We start from the raw sequence: 20,375 nt of genomic DNA, 5'->3' as shown, positions 1-20,375 counted from the left end.
CCGGCCAAGTCAGAATCCTCTCCCAAACACTAATATGACAAGAAGCTAAAAGTTTTCATTTTTAGAGTGCTGGATCTTCATTCTGGGAAAGGTATCGGTTACATTATTACAGAACAGGCACACCCAAATTAAGATAATGAAAGTCACCTGTCACTTCTGAAAAATCTTGGCTGTTCCTTAATTCCAGTGAAACCGAGATCCGTTAAAGTGCTTGATTAGAAGTAAAAGAGAATCCTTCCTCAATGATGAGAAAATGCTAAAATTGCTTAAGTTAAAATTTAGTAGTTTCTGGGGAGCTTTCTGCTGGCTTATAATTTTGCTAAGCTTTTGTTTTGGCTTTGAACCATTCTCAAAACCGCTCTGAAATCTTTTAATCTATTTTGAGCAGAATAATTTAAAAGGAATGTTTTATTCCTGAAACTGTTATTGTGCCAGCAGTTCTTGCCACAATATCCATATACACAGCTTAAAAATGTGCTAGATTGCTAAGAAGCAGGTACTAAAGATTCAGAATGGGAGTCAGCCTGTCTTCCCATCCTGGCATACATTTTGAAATGGTAAAAACCAAAACATTTTAGTTACAGAGTAAAATCAACCTTTAAAACAGAAAAATCTAACTCTTCCTGTCTGTACTTTGGTCTATGTGCTTCACTCAGTCACAGAAATGTGTTATAAAGGGATTTCCCCTTGGTTAAGTATGTCAAACAACCTCTTGCATATTGCTCAGTTAGGGGCTTGAAATTCTCTAACAGAAAAATAAGTGCAGATATGAAAGCATACCTTAATATGTGGGAATCACAAAACTAGAGCAAGGTGCGGCTTCAGTGTCAGCAAAGCATTGAACAGTTTTCTCTTTCAGAATTTCTTTTATCCATCGTTTTCCATCATTGGCAATGGAACTAACCATAAGTGCATAGCTGCTCAAACACCTAAGAGTTTGCAAACTCTAGCTCAGCAGATGAAAACTCCAATTTCATGATACAATTGCATGAAATTTTGTAATTCAAAGTAGCTTGTTTGATCCAGTTAGACAACATGGTTGTTGCAAGCGCAGATAGGCCTCACAAAATATTTTCTCTTATTTTGTACTAAAAAAAGTTTACATGGTTGAATGCTTATTCATTTTCTCAAGCTATAAATGATCCAACAAAACGCGATAACTCTTCCACTAATCCTTGCTTTAACTTATGTTGACACACAACTAATTGTTTTAATTGTTACTATTCTTTTCTAGTAGATATTTTTATCTCCCTGCCCACCTCTCCCAGAAAATATTTTCCTGGTATATAAAATCTTGATGAAGCTGTAAGTACTGAAAATACTCTGCATGCAGTACAGATTAGTACATTTTAGTAGTATTTTTGATCCCTTTGGCCTTCAACTTCTCCATCTAAAATAAAGAATAACGAACCATCTTCCTGAGGAATGCTTTGAGGACTGGCAGTTTAAACATATTACAACCTCTGCAGAACTAGACCTTAGAATTCTTTTCATTCATCTATACTTGCAGCAATACCTAAGTGATGCTACAAAAAAAAGAGGGAACAGGTAAGTAGATGTGAATTAGAAATTACATAGAACAGCACCCTGACAACCAGAATTAAACTACTACAGATACAGAAACTACAGAGTGAAGGAAGTGCTGCAAGTTAGTTCTGCTTATCCTGCACACCTAAATTTTCTCTCTCAGATATTATCATAGCCTTTAAAGCAGTAACAATATATATTTTTATGAAAAAACATTAGAGAAAAGAGAAGGCAGTAAAAGGGAATTTGTTTAAAGATACTTCCAGTCCTGAAAGTGCCTGAAGCTCAGAAGAATATGCCATTTTGCAGCATGCAATTTATACTCTTCATCTCAGGATAAAAGTTACAGAATAAAACAAACTTGCTGGCTCTGCCAAATAACTTCCTGATAGAATACTCAGTACTGTGGTGAAAGATACACATTTGTTTCATTACATCTTTATCCTAATTCCTAAATACTGGCTTTTCCCTCATTTCAAATCTAAATCAGCATCTCATTTCACAAACTATGACCTTCTGATTTTCTTAAATTGGTATTTCATATCCTTCATAATAGGAAGTATTTTAGTTTTGTTAAAAATATTACTCCTTTTCCCCAAAACATATAATCCAAAACGTGTGCTTCTAGCTTCTTATACTGAGATTGTTGGACTGTATCACAACTGTGAACTTGTCACTAACTTAAAGTCCAGGTCAATAACCAGCTAAGGAAAAAGATATTTGCCTTAAAAGTATAAACAAAAAATAACTAACATATTTCTACTGTGGAAACATCATAAACCTTCTTCCACCTTTCAGCTATGAAACACATGTCCACACGTGCACACACACATCTTTCAAGGGCAAACAAATGCTACAGATGGAAAAAAAAATGCTACAGATGAAATACTGCCACAGCATTTTATGGGAAATACAAAAAGGGTTAAGGTAAGCACACCCTTTTTCCTTTCTTCCCCTCAGATCCTTTTCTATATCTCTTTCTGTTGGAGAGAGACTAATGGGTAGGGCATCGAGAGTTTCCACAGAATTTTCGCACACTGTTCTGCACAGTAACTGCATATTTCAGTGCTGCTCGATTCTGCTCTCTGTGCTGACTTCTGTTTCACTATTCTTATTTCTCCTGTGGAGCTGGGAATCCCCTTTCCTCAGCGTGGGTTCTCTTTCATTATGTTTCTAATCCCACTGGTCTGACCTGGGGATGTCTCTTTAGGCTTAGCTCTGTTCATGCCTCAGGGTCATGAGTCATTTTAGAAATGGTGGTTTATGTGTGAAGAGAGCTATGTGTAATTTCATTCATCATAGTCATATCTTCTTTACCTTCTCATTAATTTCCTGCACTACACTTAGGGCTACTGCCTTCAGAGATTTCCTTTCCCTTTATTAGAGTCATGTAGGCAGGTGTGTCATCCCTCTCAGGTGGCTGTAATTCAGAGTTTAAGCGTTTCTCTCCTGCACACCTTTCACTCCTCCCTTTCCAGTTTGCATAAAACAAGAATTTCCTTTTGTCCTCATATTGCATGATAAAAAGCAATTTGCTATATAAAGGAAAAGAAAAACCTAGAATTTTTTTTTATCATACTTGTTAACCTTTGCATCACTTCAGACAATAAAGCTCACCTTAGCAGGTGGATTATAATTTTCTGTTTATAATACCACAGAGATGTGGGGTTAAAATCATAGCTTTCCTCTTCAAAGTCTTGTTCCTGTTTTTCTAAGTGCCTCCCTTTCCCTCCCAAAGATCTCTGTCCCCCATTTCTCTTCTCATCCTCATTTACTTCTGAACTATTGAACACAACAACTTAGAGAAATGTTTGTGTTCTCAGTGTATGCAGTTTTGTGGATTATCATTATCCAAAAGCCAGAGCTAGCTACACAGGTTGGCACTCTGGACAAATTGCTCTTTTTAACTGGCCTTTTTAAGTATTATAAAAAGCATCTTCTTATTCAGTCTTCCTCATAATAGAAAGTAGCTGTATCAGAAAAGGAAAAAAAAAAAAAGCGCGAGTTCAGTGAATCATTTCAGAAATCAAAAAGTTTCCTATATAACTGTTTAAGTGACAGGGAATGTCCCCTTGATGTTCTTCCTTCACAGATAAACTACTGCAAAAGAAAACTACATTTACCTTAAGGGAATGTGAAGTTCTTTGACTGTTCAGACATTCTTGGGCAATAGATTCAGGGTTCTCATACAACTGGGAAGTGTTGTTCTTCTCTATCAGATTCCTTATTTCAACATCAAGCTCTTTGCTTTCACATCTGCTTAGAAAGAAATAACAACATTATATGTTGCAGTTAATGCACAAAAACTTGACCTGCAGAAAAGGTAAATATCAGCTGTCTTCATAATGTGATAAAATACACAGCAGAACCAGGTTTTTACAAAGCTTCCCTGCTACACAATCAGAGGAGACTTGAGCAGAGTCATACATAAGGAATCCTTAAGTGCTTTGTGATAGCAAAAGAGCAAATGAAAAAAAATTTTTTGAACTCAAAAATTAAGTGTCTAGATGACAAAGTTTTCTGATATTTTTATGGAATATTTCATAATATAGCTAAAATGCATTTTCAATTTTTTCCTGAAAATTCCTTTTAAGAACATCCATATTTTGCAACAATGGATCTGTTCTCTACTCTAGAATACTTGTTTTGTGGGGAAACTGTGGGTATTTTTCAGTCTCTCTGCAGACTCTCTCTGAGTCTTTCCTCTCTATGTCTGAGGAAACCCAGTCCACTTACGGGCCTGCTCCAAGTCTGCAGAACAAGCAATTAGGGACAATTCACTTGATATACTTTAATGTGACAGTGTGACTTTCAGAGAAAGGGCAGGGTATAAACAAACTCCCCCAAAAGTTTGTTACCCCTAGACTAAGGTAAGCTTTCAAAAAGTACTACTTTATTTTGCAAACTCAAACCTTCATTTCCTAATTAGCCTAAACCAAAACTTAAAGTAGTGCATCACCAGACCATGAAAGCAAACTGTAAAATTCAAAGGCATTAGCAACCTGTTATAGTAATATCACATCTTGGTTTAGGCAGAAAATGTTAAATTCTTCATTTGAATTACCAGAAACACTGAACGTAGTTAGAGTTTATCAGTTATATTTATTTCAGTTCAGACAAGCAATTCCTAGGGATCTCACTGCATATTCCAAGGAAAATGTAAAGGGACTAATGATAAAATTATCCAATAAGCAAACTCATCTATCCAAATCATAAAAGCAAGCAACTGTGGTGAATTTCAAGCTGATGGCATAAAATGATTCACTTTATTCCCAATATTTACACACAAAGACCATAACAAAACTAAATTTTTATTAAGTATGAATGCAAAACTGTTTGCAGAGGTAGACACTATCAAACACTATCAAATAAGGATAAGTAAAACCTCAAGAGCTTTGATTTGACTTACTTTCTAGTAGTTAATCTGAAATTCCAGTCTCTGACCTGCCATGAGCCTTGTCCATGTTATCAAGCACAGAAATCAATACAGTCTTAGAGTGGGCAAACACGTAGCAAGTCGTTCTCAGCTATGTTGCCTGTCAAATACTCTTTCTCTTCAAACTGTCTTGCCTATGTAGGGTGTGTTTCTAGAGGTAGACTTGTTCCATAGGAAAAGGTATTTTTACACAAGGAATGAAGAACAAATTTTTTAGCCTGAGAAAGACCTCTAATACCAGAGCAAATTGACATGATTTTCTTCTATGCAGAAGCATATTCCCTTATACCAATCCTGGCTATTTTTTGCCAAAACCAGAGTGAGTTCGAAGAAAGAGAGTACCCAACAGAAGACTACTGGACTTTTTTAGACCACTTTAATAGGTCATAGTTCTCTTTCAAAGTCGTGATAAACAGGAGAAGTATTTTGTTGATGTTCATTCTCATAAGCCTCATGGAGATGCAGTTGCCTGCAGCAGCTTAAATTTCTGTAGCAGTTTCTAAAGCACCAGCTATGTGCGCGGTGGCAGGTGAGCCTTGGCTCCACCAGCTCTCTGTGGCACCTTGCAGGGCTGGGCTTACAAGCAAGGTCATTTCAGCCCAAGGTCCACACCCAACCTACATGCTTCCTAACTTCCCTTTCAGTTCAACTCTGAGGAAATAAGGAAGACCTGAGGCATGCACAGAACCAAGAAGGAGCCACAAGCCTCATCAACACAAATGCGTGTTATAAAGAAAACTATAGGAGGAAAACAAAGAAATTTGAGAAAGAAATCAGGCTTTTTCTGTCTTGTTATAAAGTTGCAAGACACTGGAGACCAGTGAAAGCAGCACTTTTTTTTTTTTTTTTTTAAGGCAATTTTGTGCTAAGGTTCTTGGACAATAACTTCTCAGGCAGCATCATGACCAATAGCTAGGCTTAGAGGCTTCATTTTTAATCAGCTACTCAATAAGAACTTTGCAGCATCTGTAATGCACCTTTCTCCTCCTGCTTCCCCCAACCAAGTGCACTTCCCTAGAAAACAGTAGCTTTAGCTTATTTGGACTTGTGCCCCTGCACCTGGTGAGAGAGACTTGAGTTGTATAACTGAATTGGGTGTGTTCTGTGCAGAGAATTCAGTGTGTTTGAGGATGTTTGGAAGAACTGAGAAGTTACAGCATGGGAGCAGTCACTGTGATGCAGTTTGGGGAAAGTGAAATGATATTTACACAGCCGGGGAGAAAATATTGCAAGAACCTACTTAGAACCCCTAAAATATGGCAAAAGGAGGGGAGAGATTAAGTAGAGCATATGAAGTGTTACTGAGCAGTATGAAGGGATTTAGCTGTTAAAACCACAGGCCAGTATTTTCAGAGTAAGCTTTCAGAACTTCAGATTCTTTACCTATGCTTCGACTCCTGAACAAAGGTAGGCTAGCTGCTTTCCTTTTTCCCTGCTTCACACACAGAGATGTACTGATCCTGCAGGATCTCTGCAAGATGAGTACAGCAGGCAGCTTACTGCCTCGTGGGCAGGGAACACTGGCCTGCAAGTGGCTTCTCATAAAGGGTGTTTTGCTCGCTGCTCAGAGTTGCAGTCGCTGTCCTGCTCCACCTTTGGCGACAAAGCCAGCCAAAGAGTTTGCAGGCTCCAGTACTATCCTGGCCACTTTTCATCTTCACTACTTCTCGACTGCAAATTACAACCCTTAACTCATAATACAGCCATCTCACCTGACTTAGTCAAAGTAGTCATGATTTTTTTAAAACCCTTTAAATCAAAATAAATTAGCTTAGAATAAAACAATTGTTAAGAGAAATAAAGTAGCAATTTTGAGATGCAGTCCTGAGGACAGAAAAAGACCAGCAGTAGCATATGGCAGGAGTGCAGTAGTAAGTACTTAGGCAGGCTGCACTGATCTCCCCTGGTGGTTCAGTCACAGTGAAAAGAAATGTGTGACCACAGCCTTCGAGATCTGAGCAGGAACCAAGCTGGGAAATGCCCCATAAAGACGGTGAGTTGGCTTTGAATATTTCCTTTCAGTCAGGAAATGTTCATTTCTCTGCTCTGTTACTTGCAGTTTGTCTCCCACTGTAGCTGTACATAGTTTTTACCTTTGTTTGCCACCTTTTAGTCTTCTCTTCTTTCTCCCTCTGGGCAAGAAAAGGAACAAGAACCCGCTGTGCCAATACAAAAGGAAAGGAACCACAAAAGACTTGAATGCTTGCAATCACGTTTCTGACATTATCGTGCAAGTCAGCAAATTATTTCTTCATCTGGATTTCTGAGTACCTTTTTTTCCCCCCTCTGTTTTCACATGAAGCTCTTTCGACCAGAAACTATCCCTTATTTTATTTATATTTTACAAGAGTGTTAGCCAGTTTGAGAATTGAAAGGATACATTTACCATGAAACATGTGAAATGTTAAGTATTCAAATCTGGCACACAAATCCATTTTACAGTCCAGACTTTCACAGTACACAGACGGAGCGTTTGAGTACTTCAAGTTAATGGTTATTAGGAGCATGACAGAACAAGAAGGTTCTTAATGAATATTTGAATTACCCCTGTTGAGCTGTAGAGGGCACTCAATGAGGCTGTCACAAAAAGCAATTTTTCCCAAACTACTTTTGGTTTTGTAAAGCTCGAAGATACATTTCTATATCATTAACATCCTTACTACATTGCCCCTTTTCCAACATTTTCTAAAATAAAGCACTTCATTTTCACTAATGAAATGACATTTCTCAACAGCACAGCAAACAGCAGACAATCTGTTTGTTAGAAGTAAATAATAAATATGAAATCCACTAAAATTTTGGAGACATTATATTTTCTTTCCTTTTGTAAAATCAACCATCAGAGAATACTAGAGGCATTTGTATCTGATCATAAGGGGCAAAGTAGATTCCCTCTATATGCAAAAGTTTTTTGAATATAAGTAGGAAGATGTGTGAAATACACAACTCACCTTACTTACATAGCAAGTTACTATTAAAGCAAAGACTGTAAGAGATTATAAACTTAACTCCTTTAAATTTTGAGTTACTTAATTATTTTTGCTGGGAAAATTAAGACTTTTCACATGGAAGCAAAACATACAGATCTAACAGGCAAAAGCAGCTGGTTGTTCAGCACAAATTTTAGCAGATTGCAAGAGAAGGAGAGAGCTCACTTTCGTCTCTTATTTAAGAAGTAGCCACCAATATGGTTCTAGTCATGTTCTACAAATGTAAGACATTCCTAAGCTCTCTTCTCTTCCTTCCACAAGTTGCCATATCCTTCAAGGATTTCATCACTGCTAGAGAACAACTTGTGCACCATGTATTCACCTTGCTGCCTTTAAAATCATTTTCACTTTTTGCTCTACCTTCATGCCACTTCAATTTCTAGGGTTTAATGGGTTTTTTATGGTTAATTATTTATACATTGTTACATTTTCTTTACTAAATTAATTTCTCAGCTGTGAGCCAGAAGAAAATGGTGCCCAGTCCATGCTTTGTATATGAACAGTACTGAAATTCCTAGGCAAGTCAGTGCCATGCAATTAAAAAACCCCTGACTTTATAGGGTTATGCTATGAATTATTAGTTGTATATACACACAGAATTTTATTAAATTATGCACATAATGGAGCCAGAGCAAAGCCTATCACTAAAATCAAAATTTGGCAGCACCATAAAGGAAATGTGAGGTGTGGAAATCAACAGCTTCTAATAGAGTTAAGTGCACTTACAGTCAAGTATCTCCTGGATCGAGAGAAGAAACAGGAGACAGAATGACTCCCACTAATAAAAGCTTTCATAATGAAGTAGTAACCACTTAGGGACTGATGGCCTGCTCCCATGGTCTTTTGATGAGCCTAGTGCTTTGAGCTTTTGGCAGCATAGACTCAGAACCAGAAAAATACATGTTTACTGAATAGGCAGGTACCAGCTCTACAGCCTTCTCCTGGGGTACCACTTGTGAGCTCTTGGGTCTCCCTGGTTCTCAGTGGGAATCGGCATTATTGGTTATTAATAACAGTTATGTGCTGTGCCAACAGTGGACATGTCTACAGATTGCATTTATTGCAAAACATAAATTTAATATTCAATGGATATAACTCATTTGAAATCATTTCAGGGCTTATGTGCTGGGGTTACTCTCATGTGATGGGTGAAAGCACAAATACACACCATAAACAATTGTGAAAGAGCTCTTAAGCCAGGATTTACAGCCAGGCTCCAACACTACAGAGCCATATTTTGACAGGAAATTAATTCCAGAGTCTAGGGGTTGAACATATGCTTCATCCCCCTGGGTGGGCATTGTGGGCATGGGATTATTTTTTCACTAAGCCTGCTGCAAAGAAGAGATCCATAGAAAGAAATGTATTTTCTGCATTTGAATTACAGAGAATGAACTGAATCAGATAGAATTTTTTAAAAAAGGCAAATTTCAAGGCAAAGCATTTTAGCTAATGTTTCCTCTATTACTCATCAGTGTACATGGTAAAGTACTGGCTTCCTCTCTGGAAAAGGCCTAGTGTAAACATTAGGACATTTACATTAAAAAATTCTTCTGTTAAGTCTAAATGACAAGGAATTTCCAGTCTAATAACAATGGGAAGAACAAGTTCTTGCCAAGGAAATAAATCGACTTTTCTTCTGGGAAAGTTTTGGAGCCTCAAGAGCTCTTGTTACTTTAATAACAATTAGTAACCAGATCCTGAGCTGATAGACAATAGTTACAAAATTAGGCAGCCCCTTAAGAATCAATGGGGCTATCCTAGTATTCAACATCTACAGGTTCTGACTTCAGTCACATTTTAGGCTGGGAATTCAAGACAGATCTCTTGAAATTGAGCTTTGCTAATTCTACATTCTGCCTCACACGTAAGAGAGAGTTTACTCAGCATAAAGTATACTGCATTCGTGCAAACATACAAAAAGAGCAATTGTCTTAGTCAACTCTGAGGATATATATGCATATGCGTATACATATACACACACATTATTTTCTTTTTAAGAGAGGCTGAAACTTAAACAATTTCATATTATTTCCAACGTAATTCATCTTCTAATTCAAACTTCACTAAAATATATAATTTATCCAATATCTCTAAAACATAACTGGAAAGGCAGCCACTAGCTGAGATCTACCTCACAGAAGAATGTCATTCTCTTTAGAGTGTAATGGCTCAGACTATGAAAAAAGCGCTGGCACTGTACTTGGGAGATGTGTGTGAGATCAAAAATAATCCTGCTCCACCTTCAAGAAGAGAGCTCCATAATGCAAGGTATATGATAGGAGTTAAACATATACATACTGGGCTGTAGCAGAGAAACCACTTCAACTTTCGCTCAAATCTAATCCAGCCAAAACATCTGCCTATCACCTCATAAACGTTCCAACACTTCTGTTCCCTTTATGACAAAGGAATGGAGCTTTTAAGGAACATTTAATAGCCAGCAGCTGTTTGGTTGTCAAATGCTACATCTGGAGAAGCTGTGCACTGTTAATGTGAACAGAAACAATTATTCTTTAATAGTTTTGCCTAATTTTAAGAATTACACAAATCACAAGAGGTGCATGTTATTAATGGAAACACATCTGCTTTCTTTGAGAATAAACTAAAAAAAGTCCCAGTAATTAACTGAAGCTGAACCTACAATTTGTTCTATCTCACTGAACAACTTAGTATATAGCTGCTTAGTATTTTCCAGAATTAAATATTTCCCTGAACTAATATGCTTCATACAAGAAAAAGATTAGCTAGTTCACATTATTTAATGTGGTATCTATCTCACAGTTCTGCTCTCCTGTGGGCCTGAAGGTTCTAGTACTTTGAACAGTGTTTCAATATTACTGCTTCACTTCTCTATCTTACAGCTTCTCTATCATATGTAAAGACAATAAGATCATTCCCCTTTACTTAGATCTTTTGCTTCATAACAGCAAAATTAAATATTAAATTTATTCCTGATGGACAGAATTTGGGCTGAATCCAAACTCCAGGAAAGCCAGTGATATGACTTTCACAAACTTCGTAAGGCTTTAAACGGCACGTAAGTGAATTATGGGCAACTATCTCTCTGGAAAAAGTAAACGGAGCACATTCACCCAGATTTATCACCCAGCACTCATTTAGCTGCATGGGGATCACTGGGGGAAAGGGAATTGAAGTTTTGACATGAAAAATCAATCAAATAGAAAATTCTGCCAAGTAAAGCCATCAGATAGCATGCATTTTCTGAGAAGGTGAATTCTTGCACTGAAATACACACATGAAGAAAGCTGGTGGGAGATGGCAGTAAAGTCTTGAAAGATCTGAAAACTAAGAGTTATTAAGCAAATACAGGGAGACAAATCTAAAGCAGATTAAAAATTGCTAGTATTTTTTTTCAAGTACCTGCTCTTTTTCTATGAAGAGCAGTAGTTAGAAAAACTTGAACCCCGTTCTAGGGCATTCTCCTAGCCTCACTACGCCCCTTTCTGAAACACATGCTTCTGCAGACTGTTCTAGACTGGCTGTTCCATCATTGCAGCCTGAGCTCAAGGTGTCTATTTAGATCTTATACGTACTCATTCCTGCGGAGAACTGCAATTCTGACATACTTGCCTGGTTTACATTTTTATCTAGCACTTCACATCACTGTTCGTTCTCTTCCTGTACCAAGCATAACAAACAGTAAGACCTACGTGCGGCCCATCTTGCATTCTAGTTCACCCTTGGGCAGGAGTGTGAATGCCTGACTGACCTCTTACTGATATGGCATCATAGCTGTGCTGCCTCCTGAAAGAAAACAAGTCTATGACTGATTTAGGTCAGTCTCTCCCATGCAGACCTGAGAGATTTTCAGTTATCTATCAACAATGCAAACAGAATAAACAGAAAAATAGCACCTGGAAATTCAGCCAAGAAATTTAACACACAGTAGCTGATAGAGGACAATCAACTTTGTTAAGTCAAGTCAACTTCTTGTCTATGGTAAATGTTAACCAGCCAAAATAAACACAGAGGAAGCTTGCTGCATAAGTGTCTGCTTCACAGTTTGGGTGCTTGAACTGCCAGGGACTGGCATATACTTTCACCAGGGATCCTATTATCAGAAGGGAACCTAACCATTCCCTCCTTTCATGGAGACAGCTTGTGATGAAGCTACACTGGCAACAGCACACACAAAGCCTTGAATGAATGGGAAATCCCAACATGTAAGGGATTTCAAACCAAGATATTTCACAATAAACTAAACTGAGAAAAACTCCTTCTTTTAGGAAGTAGTAATGTAGAATATTGCTACCCAAAACAATCTACAGCAACCTTAAAATAACAATTTTTCCTTTTATATCTCTCTCAAATCTGCATGCTATACCTAATGCTTTTTAAAGCTACCTTTTACTCATCCCTGAGCTAGCCAGAGGGTTTTCTGCATCTGAACTTAGCTTATTGAGTATGGCAGTATCCCCCAAAATGCTCAGCACTGTTCATTTTCTCAGAACTCCTGATGGGTCACTGGCAATCTTAGAAATGGATTGCCATTGTCACAGCATCATTGGAGGCTGTAGCAGTTCTTGTAACCTCTATAGATATATAGAGTAAGTCTCTATCCTATACTACAACCTCTTTTTACTGCTAAAATCAGTAGAACTAGTAGTTCATGAACAGGCAGATGCCCAGAGATATTCTAAAATCTCCATCCTTGGAGATATTCAAAACTCATCTAGACAGCCCTGAGCAACCTAACCTAACTAGCCCTATTTTGAGCAGGGACTGGACCAGATAACCTCCAGAGGTCCCTTCCAGCCCACACTATTCTCTGATTCTGCTCTCAGCACAGAAAACACCCATGTTTCATTTATTTAAAAAGAACTAATAAATTATCCTGAGGATATGTTAAAGCGGAAATAAGTATTAACTTGGTTTTCTGGAAGAAAGCAAATCGATTACCAAATACAGGAAATGCTGTATTACATATTTTCAATAATACAATGTAAATGGACTTAAAAAAAAGACAGAAAATAATAGTTTCATACCTTTCCATCTCAACACACTGATGAGGGCACAATTCTAGAAGATTCTCTGCACCTTTATTCATGCTTTTGAGCTGCTCACAATGGATCTATTTGAAATGGAGAGGGAAAAAAGTATACTTAGAGGGGAAATGAAGTTTAAAAAACTAAGTAGATTTTAGTGCGTGAACACAATGAGAACAGACACTCATGTCTTGCCTATATTCTTGTTTTCCTTTGTTTACCATATATAGCTGACAAGTAAACCAATAATCTACTTTCTCTTTCCCACCATCATACTCTCAAAAGTCAACCCCTCTAACAATACACTAGTCTAATAGTTACAACTTTGCAAAGCTAGAAGCAGTAAGAGCCTCTGAGCTGTCAAGAGTTCCAGAAACATTGATAATATTGCATAAATAAATAAGTAAATACTATTAAAGAAAAAAGAAAAAAATGTAGCACCATTATAGCTAAGGTTGAGAACTAATTGCTATTTAAAAATAAAAAGCAATTATTTTAGGTAGAGTTTGCACTTACACTCAAACTGACCAGAAATTTTGCATGTTTCATGGAAGTATCCAGTAGAACTACTACTGCAAATTAAAGATCATTTGACCACAGAGTCTAATATAGATCACTTGGAGAGAGAAGAAAAGGAGCCTTAAGTAAGTTATCATCCACAATTGCACTGTTCAAGAACCATACAGTCTCCTAATAAGCTTCCCTCTAGTAAGGAGCAGCTACTGTCAAGCCTTGCATTTCCAAATAGAAAGGTGATATGAAAGAGTCATGTTGACCACTTCTTGGACAACAAGCATAGGATCACTGTTGCTACAGCACTGAAGCAACCTCTGTCTTTTGTGAATTGGCATGTATCCAGACACTTACTGGGGATCTGAACGGGGGTGGGGGAGCAGGGTGGGGAGAGAATCTTCCTAAAGAAAAAGACACACATCACGGGTAATAGTAAGTAGGTCACATTTAGATATCCCCTTTCAGAAGAAAATTTAAAAGAGGACAAAAGCAAGCTTCTGGAGTTTTATGAAATACCATCATCTCTACATCACAAGCTGGAGAACAGATTGTACAAAGACTGAGGCAGTGCTGCCTCAACCATGAGAGCCATTCTACTGACTGTGCTGTAGGCTGATTACAGCCCTAAACAAATTTCTTCAGGATCAATAGGGTATCTCTAGGTCATCAGAAAAAGAGCCTAGAAGACTTTTTAGATCAAAATAACAAAATAATAGTATTATTATAGCTGCTGGGTTTAGAAAATTGAAAGGTTATAGCTTGTCTTGACCTAACTGATACGCACTGTAAGGATAACAACGTGACCATTGAAATACCGTGGGAAGTCATCAGGACTGAAATCTGCTATTTATAACCAAATGAATTTTCAATTACAAGTCACTCTCTATTGGCAATATTGACTTATTTGGAAACCATAGCTGAACATTTTACAGAAATTATGGTGTTTCATCAAAATGCACAACAGAAACTTAAAATAAGCAGTTGCCAGGAAAAGATCCAAGGTGTTTTGCTTCCCTGCCCATTCTTAGCTTCCATTCCTGCAGGTATTTCACATCTTTTAAATGCATCTGCTAATCACCAATTACAAGGATCCTTTTAAGAAAAAAAGGTCAATTCAGTTTCACCTTGCTTTCAGTTTCTCAAAGTTTTATGAGTATCTGTTTAATCATTACAAAAACATGTTGAAGTATGGAATGTTGTATTTAATTGATTTCAAACTGATGAGAGTTACGCCTTTGGGGGTACCTATGCTTAGCTTCAGAGGTCTAACTTAAAATTATCAATTTTGAGAAATGTCAGCATAGATTGAAAACTGTCAACTCTCACCAAAACAACAAAAAATAAAATGAAACAACAAAACTAAATCTGACCATAGTTGTCTGAAGAAAAAGAAATAGAATTCAGACCGTTATTCCATCTCTAATTCATCCCAGTGGGCTTAGACATTTTCAGTAGCCTCAGATCAATGTGCCAAGTTATGCACAGTAATAAAGCCCACATGCTGAAAAACAGGCCATGTTAAAGTGTTAGACATTACATAGTAAAAAGGATTCTTTGTCGGTAAAATTCATGCAGCAAGAAACAAAAGAGGTTTGAAAAACTAAGAAGAAAAAAAAAAAAGGAGTGAAGAATGCAGAAGACGACATTTACGCATTAGTTGTTTCACTTCCTGATTCTGCAGTCACAGAACAGTGACCCGTACAGAAGAGGAGTTGCAGGCTGCACGTTGGGGAGTGCCCTGCGATCCAGCAGTGGGTACTTTGGAGCTCCTCGTCCCCAGCTCAGGGAAGCTAAGGAAGTGAGTCAGGAGGAGCTGCTTTAGCCAGCAACTCCCAAAACACTGTTGGGCCACTGCCCACCAAACTAGCATAAACAAACAGTTCTGGAGAAGTCTTGCTGCTGTCCTCTGCTGGGGGGACAGGGCTGTCCCCTCCCATTGGGCCTGACATGGTCCATGGTATGCATCTCCTGACTCTTAGTCACACACAGATTTTGCTACGAGTGTTACAGTGCTGGGCATGAATTTAATACAGATTGCAGTGTAGCACAGAGGCAGCTAAACTAGTCCAGTAGTCAAAACACGTCATTATCATAGCATGGGAGCTCATCCACCCTCTTCTATCTAGCCCAAAATACAGGGACAAGAAGCAAACAATTCCCTGCTGTGATAGCTGGCATGGCTCTCACCACTGAGATGGTTAGATGATTACCTCCAACTAAGCAGCACTGCAGCGCAACCATGTGCTTTGATTTGCCTCTGCTGCTTTCTGAACATGCATAAATGACTGTGTTGAAGCAAGTCATGGCTTTGCTTTTTATTTTTTATTTTTATTTTTTGGTAAAGCATTTCATTTCTGAAAGACTTTAAATCTTTTTAAAATCATTTTTGATTCTTCATAACAAAAAATTTACTGCAATAAGTTTGACCTACACTGGCAACCTAAATTGGGCTAAATCTACAGTTATGAATCTGAACAAAGATGATACATTTAGGTCATCGCAAAAGATTCATATGTTTGTTATGAAAATAGCTATAATCTTTTACAACTATAATATGAAATGTAATGCTGTGAATTTTTATTAGCTTAGATAAATCAAAGCCAAGATGGATAAAAATCAGCTACTTCAAAAATTAACATTCTGTAGAAAACAGGAGCTAATAATAGTCATGTAAAATTGACAAATTTTCCGCTTTCTACCAAGGCTTTTAAGAGCAGAAACACCCTGAAGTAAAACAGGATCAGTTTTGCTCACAGATTTACATGTTTTAGCAATAATTAAAAATCTTTGGCAAAAAACACAAGAAATTTCTGTGGTTTTCCCTTCCCTTCCAGAATTTATCAGTGCTTCAGTAAAAATCTAAGCTCTAAATATTTCCTAAATACATTTGAATAGGCCCAGAAAGCTCTTTTTGGTCAAAGTATTATTTTGCATTAGAAATAATGGATGTTTTCCATGTTAAAATAAAAGAAAGGGAAAAAAAATGGTATTTGGGGAGAAATCCTCCTCCTCACCCTCCCCCAAGAATGTCAAGACTGACTAATTCTCTTAAAATGTTAACTATAATAATGATCACCACCAGCCAGACACTCATCAAGTTATAGTTTCAAAATATTCTCCTACACTCCCTTTCACAAACATCTGCACTGTGATTGTTAAATCCTGTGCTGCTCTTGCTTTGTTTCCTCTCCCATTCTGTAACTTTCTACAAGTCTGCTTCCAGCTGAAGCACATCTTATTTTCCTGAACTTTTCTCATTTTTCCCAACCTTGCTCTATAATTCACTTATTTCTCAGTTGTGCCAACATAGTATTTTGTAGGGATAGAAGGCAAAATGGATTTCAGAAACAAGCCACCTAAAGGAGGTTTTGTTTTGTTTAGTTTCTTTGTCCAGCTAGATCAGCTTAATAATTCAGTTTTGCAAAACAACACCATTGGCAGATGCGCAGTCAAAATGCATAAACGGATTCATTGTCACAGTGGAGGGAGCAGTAAACCATTGCACAAGGAAACAGGGAGATGTGGGAACCTCTTAGATCAGTTTTGCCACTAGATAAAACATAATATTGAACTACATCCTCTATCACTAAAGTAAGATACTTCAAGTGAAATTATGTTTATGCTTGTCCAACAGAACTAAGCAAAACGCAACCTAGTGAAAGCAGCATGGAATAACGAAAAATGATAGTACAAGTTAGGAGGTTATACGTAAGAGACAAACCCATGAACAAGATACCTTCTCAATGATACCCATTTCTGCACTGCTGAAGATCCAGGGCCTAACCATCACAGATGGAATGAGTAAACTTACCTCATTTCAGTAATATCCATGTTGCAAAACTGCTCAAAACAAAATGGAACACATATAATCATAAATGCTTTTGATAAACAAAGTGGCAGGTTACATTATCTGTGTGTTGTGTGGGAGGAGGAAATCAATTATTTACTGTAAATGTGATCAAAATAGAAGACCAATTGAAGAAATAAAAAAACATTTGATGAAAGAGATCTTAAGCAACGCATACTAAAACTAATCTGAAATGGAAAAAAGTCTTCAAGATTGTTTTTGTCCTCCATTTCTGAAGGAGTCAATCATAAAATAAAGTATTTTGATGATCTCCTCTTATCTAGGTAGACCCAGGTTTGGTACTTATAGTAGTACTAGTATTTTGTGCATCTAGCCTTGAACCAGCCATTACCTGCCTTGCTGTTTTTGCATCCAAATCTCTTTGCTGAAAAAACAACTTCAGCCTTGTAAATGCAGTCTGAAAATGCACAAAGACAGCAGAACTGTCACTGCTCTCCTCCCTCCAGCTTGCCTCCTCCCAGTTATTTCCTCATAAAGCACTGAAACTCCAGTATTAGACAGCTGCTGATGAAAATTTAAAATCTGAAGAAAGAATTTTGTCAAAAACAGAGATTTTAAGTTTCTCAATCCTGGCTTTCCCAACTTGAATTAGATAAAATGAAACTGCTTTGCGTGATGCACGAAGATTTAATGTCAATTCCTTAGAACTGTTCTTGCTATTATGTACAATTTTCCTTGGTTAGGATAACAACAGATTCAGAAGAGTAAATGCACCCCTTTTTAAAAAAACTTAACTCAGATTCCCCTGTCACAAAGCTATGAGATCTAAAACTTTTTTTTTTTTAATCTCTCTTGAAATAATTTCAAACTATGCAATGATGGAAGTAAATTAAACCCAAAGCAACAGACACCCACTGAAGATGTCCAGATTGAAGAATGAGACAGTCAATTAAAAGCTGAGCATACTTATTCCTACCCACAACTAGAAGCCCAGTTTTTAGCAATGAGTGACTTTTAGAGAGGCTTGTACTGTAAATTGTTTGGCTCCAGTCAAGGAAAGGAAAATGCACACCGTAATCCCTGCATTTGCTTTATTCTACTGGATGTAGTAGGGTGACCTTGCACAGATAGAGAATGTCTGTTATAAAGCTCTCTTTGGAGGATCAGTGCTTTTAGGACCACAACAATGTCTGAAAATACATTAGTGTATTAAACTAGTGTACCTGGTAGGTATAACATGCTGTTTTAAACTAAGTGTTCTTGTTGAGAAACAAAATATCATCTTTTTTCTTTACAAATTAAAACAGTTTTCAGACATATCTCTGTTTCTTTGGAAATCAGTTCACTTAACTTCTAAACGTCTTCAAATCAAAGATCTTGAACTACATGAGAAAGTGAGAAAAATACTCCTAGGTGAATATATAAATATTGTCTTCTAAACAAGTAGAAACTAGTAGCATCAGCATTACTAATATAGCCATGGTTATGCTTAGGATTCTTGTGACACAGACTTCTGTACTTGTGCAGAGTCCCATTTAAGTCAATCCACACGGACATCTGCAAAAATAAGTTAATAAGTATGCAAACTAATTTGAAAGGCTACAAAACATAAGGTCAGTGCCAAGAATATCATGACTATGTTTCTAATGTGTAAAAAAGTCACATTAGAAGTGATTAGGGGAAGTCATAAATATCATCAAGCTGTCAAAGCTACATGCAGTATACTTCAGAATGTTCTTAGTAGTTTTCTGGAATATTATAGAGTCACCCTATCTTCTTCCTTTTTCCATGAACTGAAGACTTAAAAAATTAAAAATATTAATCTGTAATTACTCTAAAGTTATGAGTTGAGGGAGAGGAGTTAAAAGATGTATTATGACATGTTTGCAGCCAGAGATACCTAAAGAAAATTGTCTATGTATTGAAACAAATTTTATTTTTTCTAGTTATTTGAGTCTCTCTGATATTTAAATACAGCCTATTAATGATTTTCATATATGGCACATGGGATCCTCCTTTTTAATACTTTTAGAAAAAAAAAATCATGTCTTTACTGGAAAATGTTAAGTTTTAAAAACGAAGCCAATCGTATACAGATCTGGGGGTAAAGTCAGTTATATTTTGAATATACATCAGATGCATTTTTTATGAAGGCAAAGCAATGTTAATATATCATAATTCAGTTCAAAAAAGTATAAAAAACATCAATAAAAATAAAAACTTTGACAATAAATACCTTTGACAGATTTCCGATTGCTTAGTAAATGATTTGAAATAGATCAAACAGCCTAGAACTTCTGAGGCACACTTGGAATACTAACTGTATTCCATCCAATAGTACTGCATGAGGCCTTTCCAATGGTATTTTTCTCATGATCTGTATCTAGCTTTAATTAGCATATCAAATTATTTGGGGGTTGGCAAGACGGGAAGGAAGTACTGAGCTGTTTGTTAAATGTCTGCTTTAAATTATGCAGGGAACAAACTGTTTCATTAATATTATTCAGTGATAAGAGGATGGACAGGAAACATTCCAAGAAACAAAATACAGAAAATGGAAAGGAAACAAGCTGCAGGATAAAAGTGAAATTAATCTAAGTATTACGTTCATTGATAGTGCCTGAGGTGTTCTTTCCAAACAATTTTAAATGTAGAACTCAATACAGTGTAACTGGGACATTGCGATAGGAAAGAGAAAAGGTGAGGCCTTCTTATGTAATCCAAGATAAGAGAGAAAAGGTATAGGATCTCTTAACTCTAACAACTTGGAAACTGAGTTTCTGGAATATAAAGCGGTGTCTTGGTATGTTAACAGAAAGGGGATCGCTCCAAGTAGGGGACTCATGCAGCTGGGAAGGAAGGGAGTTTGTGAGAAAAGAATTAAAGATACAGGCAGACCTACCTGCAAAAGTAGTACAACTGCAAGAACAGAACTTTAAGAGTGAGAAAGGAAGAAAATTTTGATGTAGATGAGGGGCACAACTCTGCAAAATCTTAGGACAAAAATGAGAAAGAAAAGCCCACAGAAAGGTAGGAATGATCTGATAAGTTGTAAAAAGCCTGGCATTGCTTTACTGTCAGGAACACTAATC

The 20,375-nt window shown here is 37.0% G+C and overlaps 1 protein-coding gene across 1 annotated transcript in view; it reads right to left on the bottom strand.

Annotated features, from left to right (window-relative positions):
* The window catches only part of TNIP3 (TNFAIP3 interacting protein 3), a 50,974-nt gene extending 35,550 nt beyond the window's left edge, over nucleotides 1-15,424 (bottom strand). The window contains exons 1-3 of the mRNA XM_062574950.1: nucleotides 15,335-15,424; nucleotides 12,963-13,048; nucleotides 3,651-3,786 (exon numbers count right to left, since the gene is read on the bottom strand). Of these exons, the coding sequence (XP_062430934.1) occupies nucleotides 3,651-3,786; nucleotides 12,963-13,048; nucleotides 15,335-15,424 (312 nt within the window). The remainder of the gene's footprint in view (nucleotides 1-3,650; nucleotides 3,787-12,962; nucleotides 13,049-15,334) is intronic.
* Nucleotides 15,425-20,375: the final 4,951 nt, after the last annotated feature.

Source organism: Rhea pennata, chromosome 4, assembly GCF_028389875.1.
Source record: "Rhea pennata isolate bPtePen1 chromosome 4, bPtePen1.pri, whole genome shotgun sequence".
Classification (NCBI taxonomy): domain Eukaryota; kingdom Metazoa; phylum Chordata; class Aves; order Rheiformes; family Rheidae; genus Rhea; species Rhea pennata.
The sequence above is the reverse complement of the archived record's forward strand: the minus strand, read 5'-3'. Positions and strand labels throughout refer to the sequence as shown.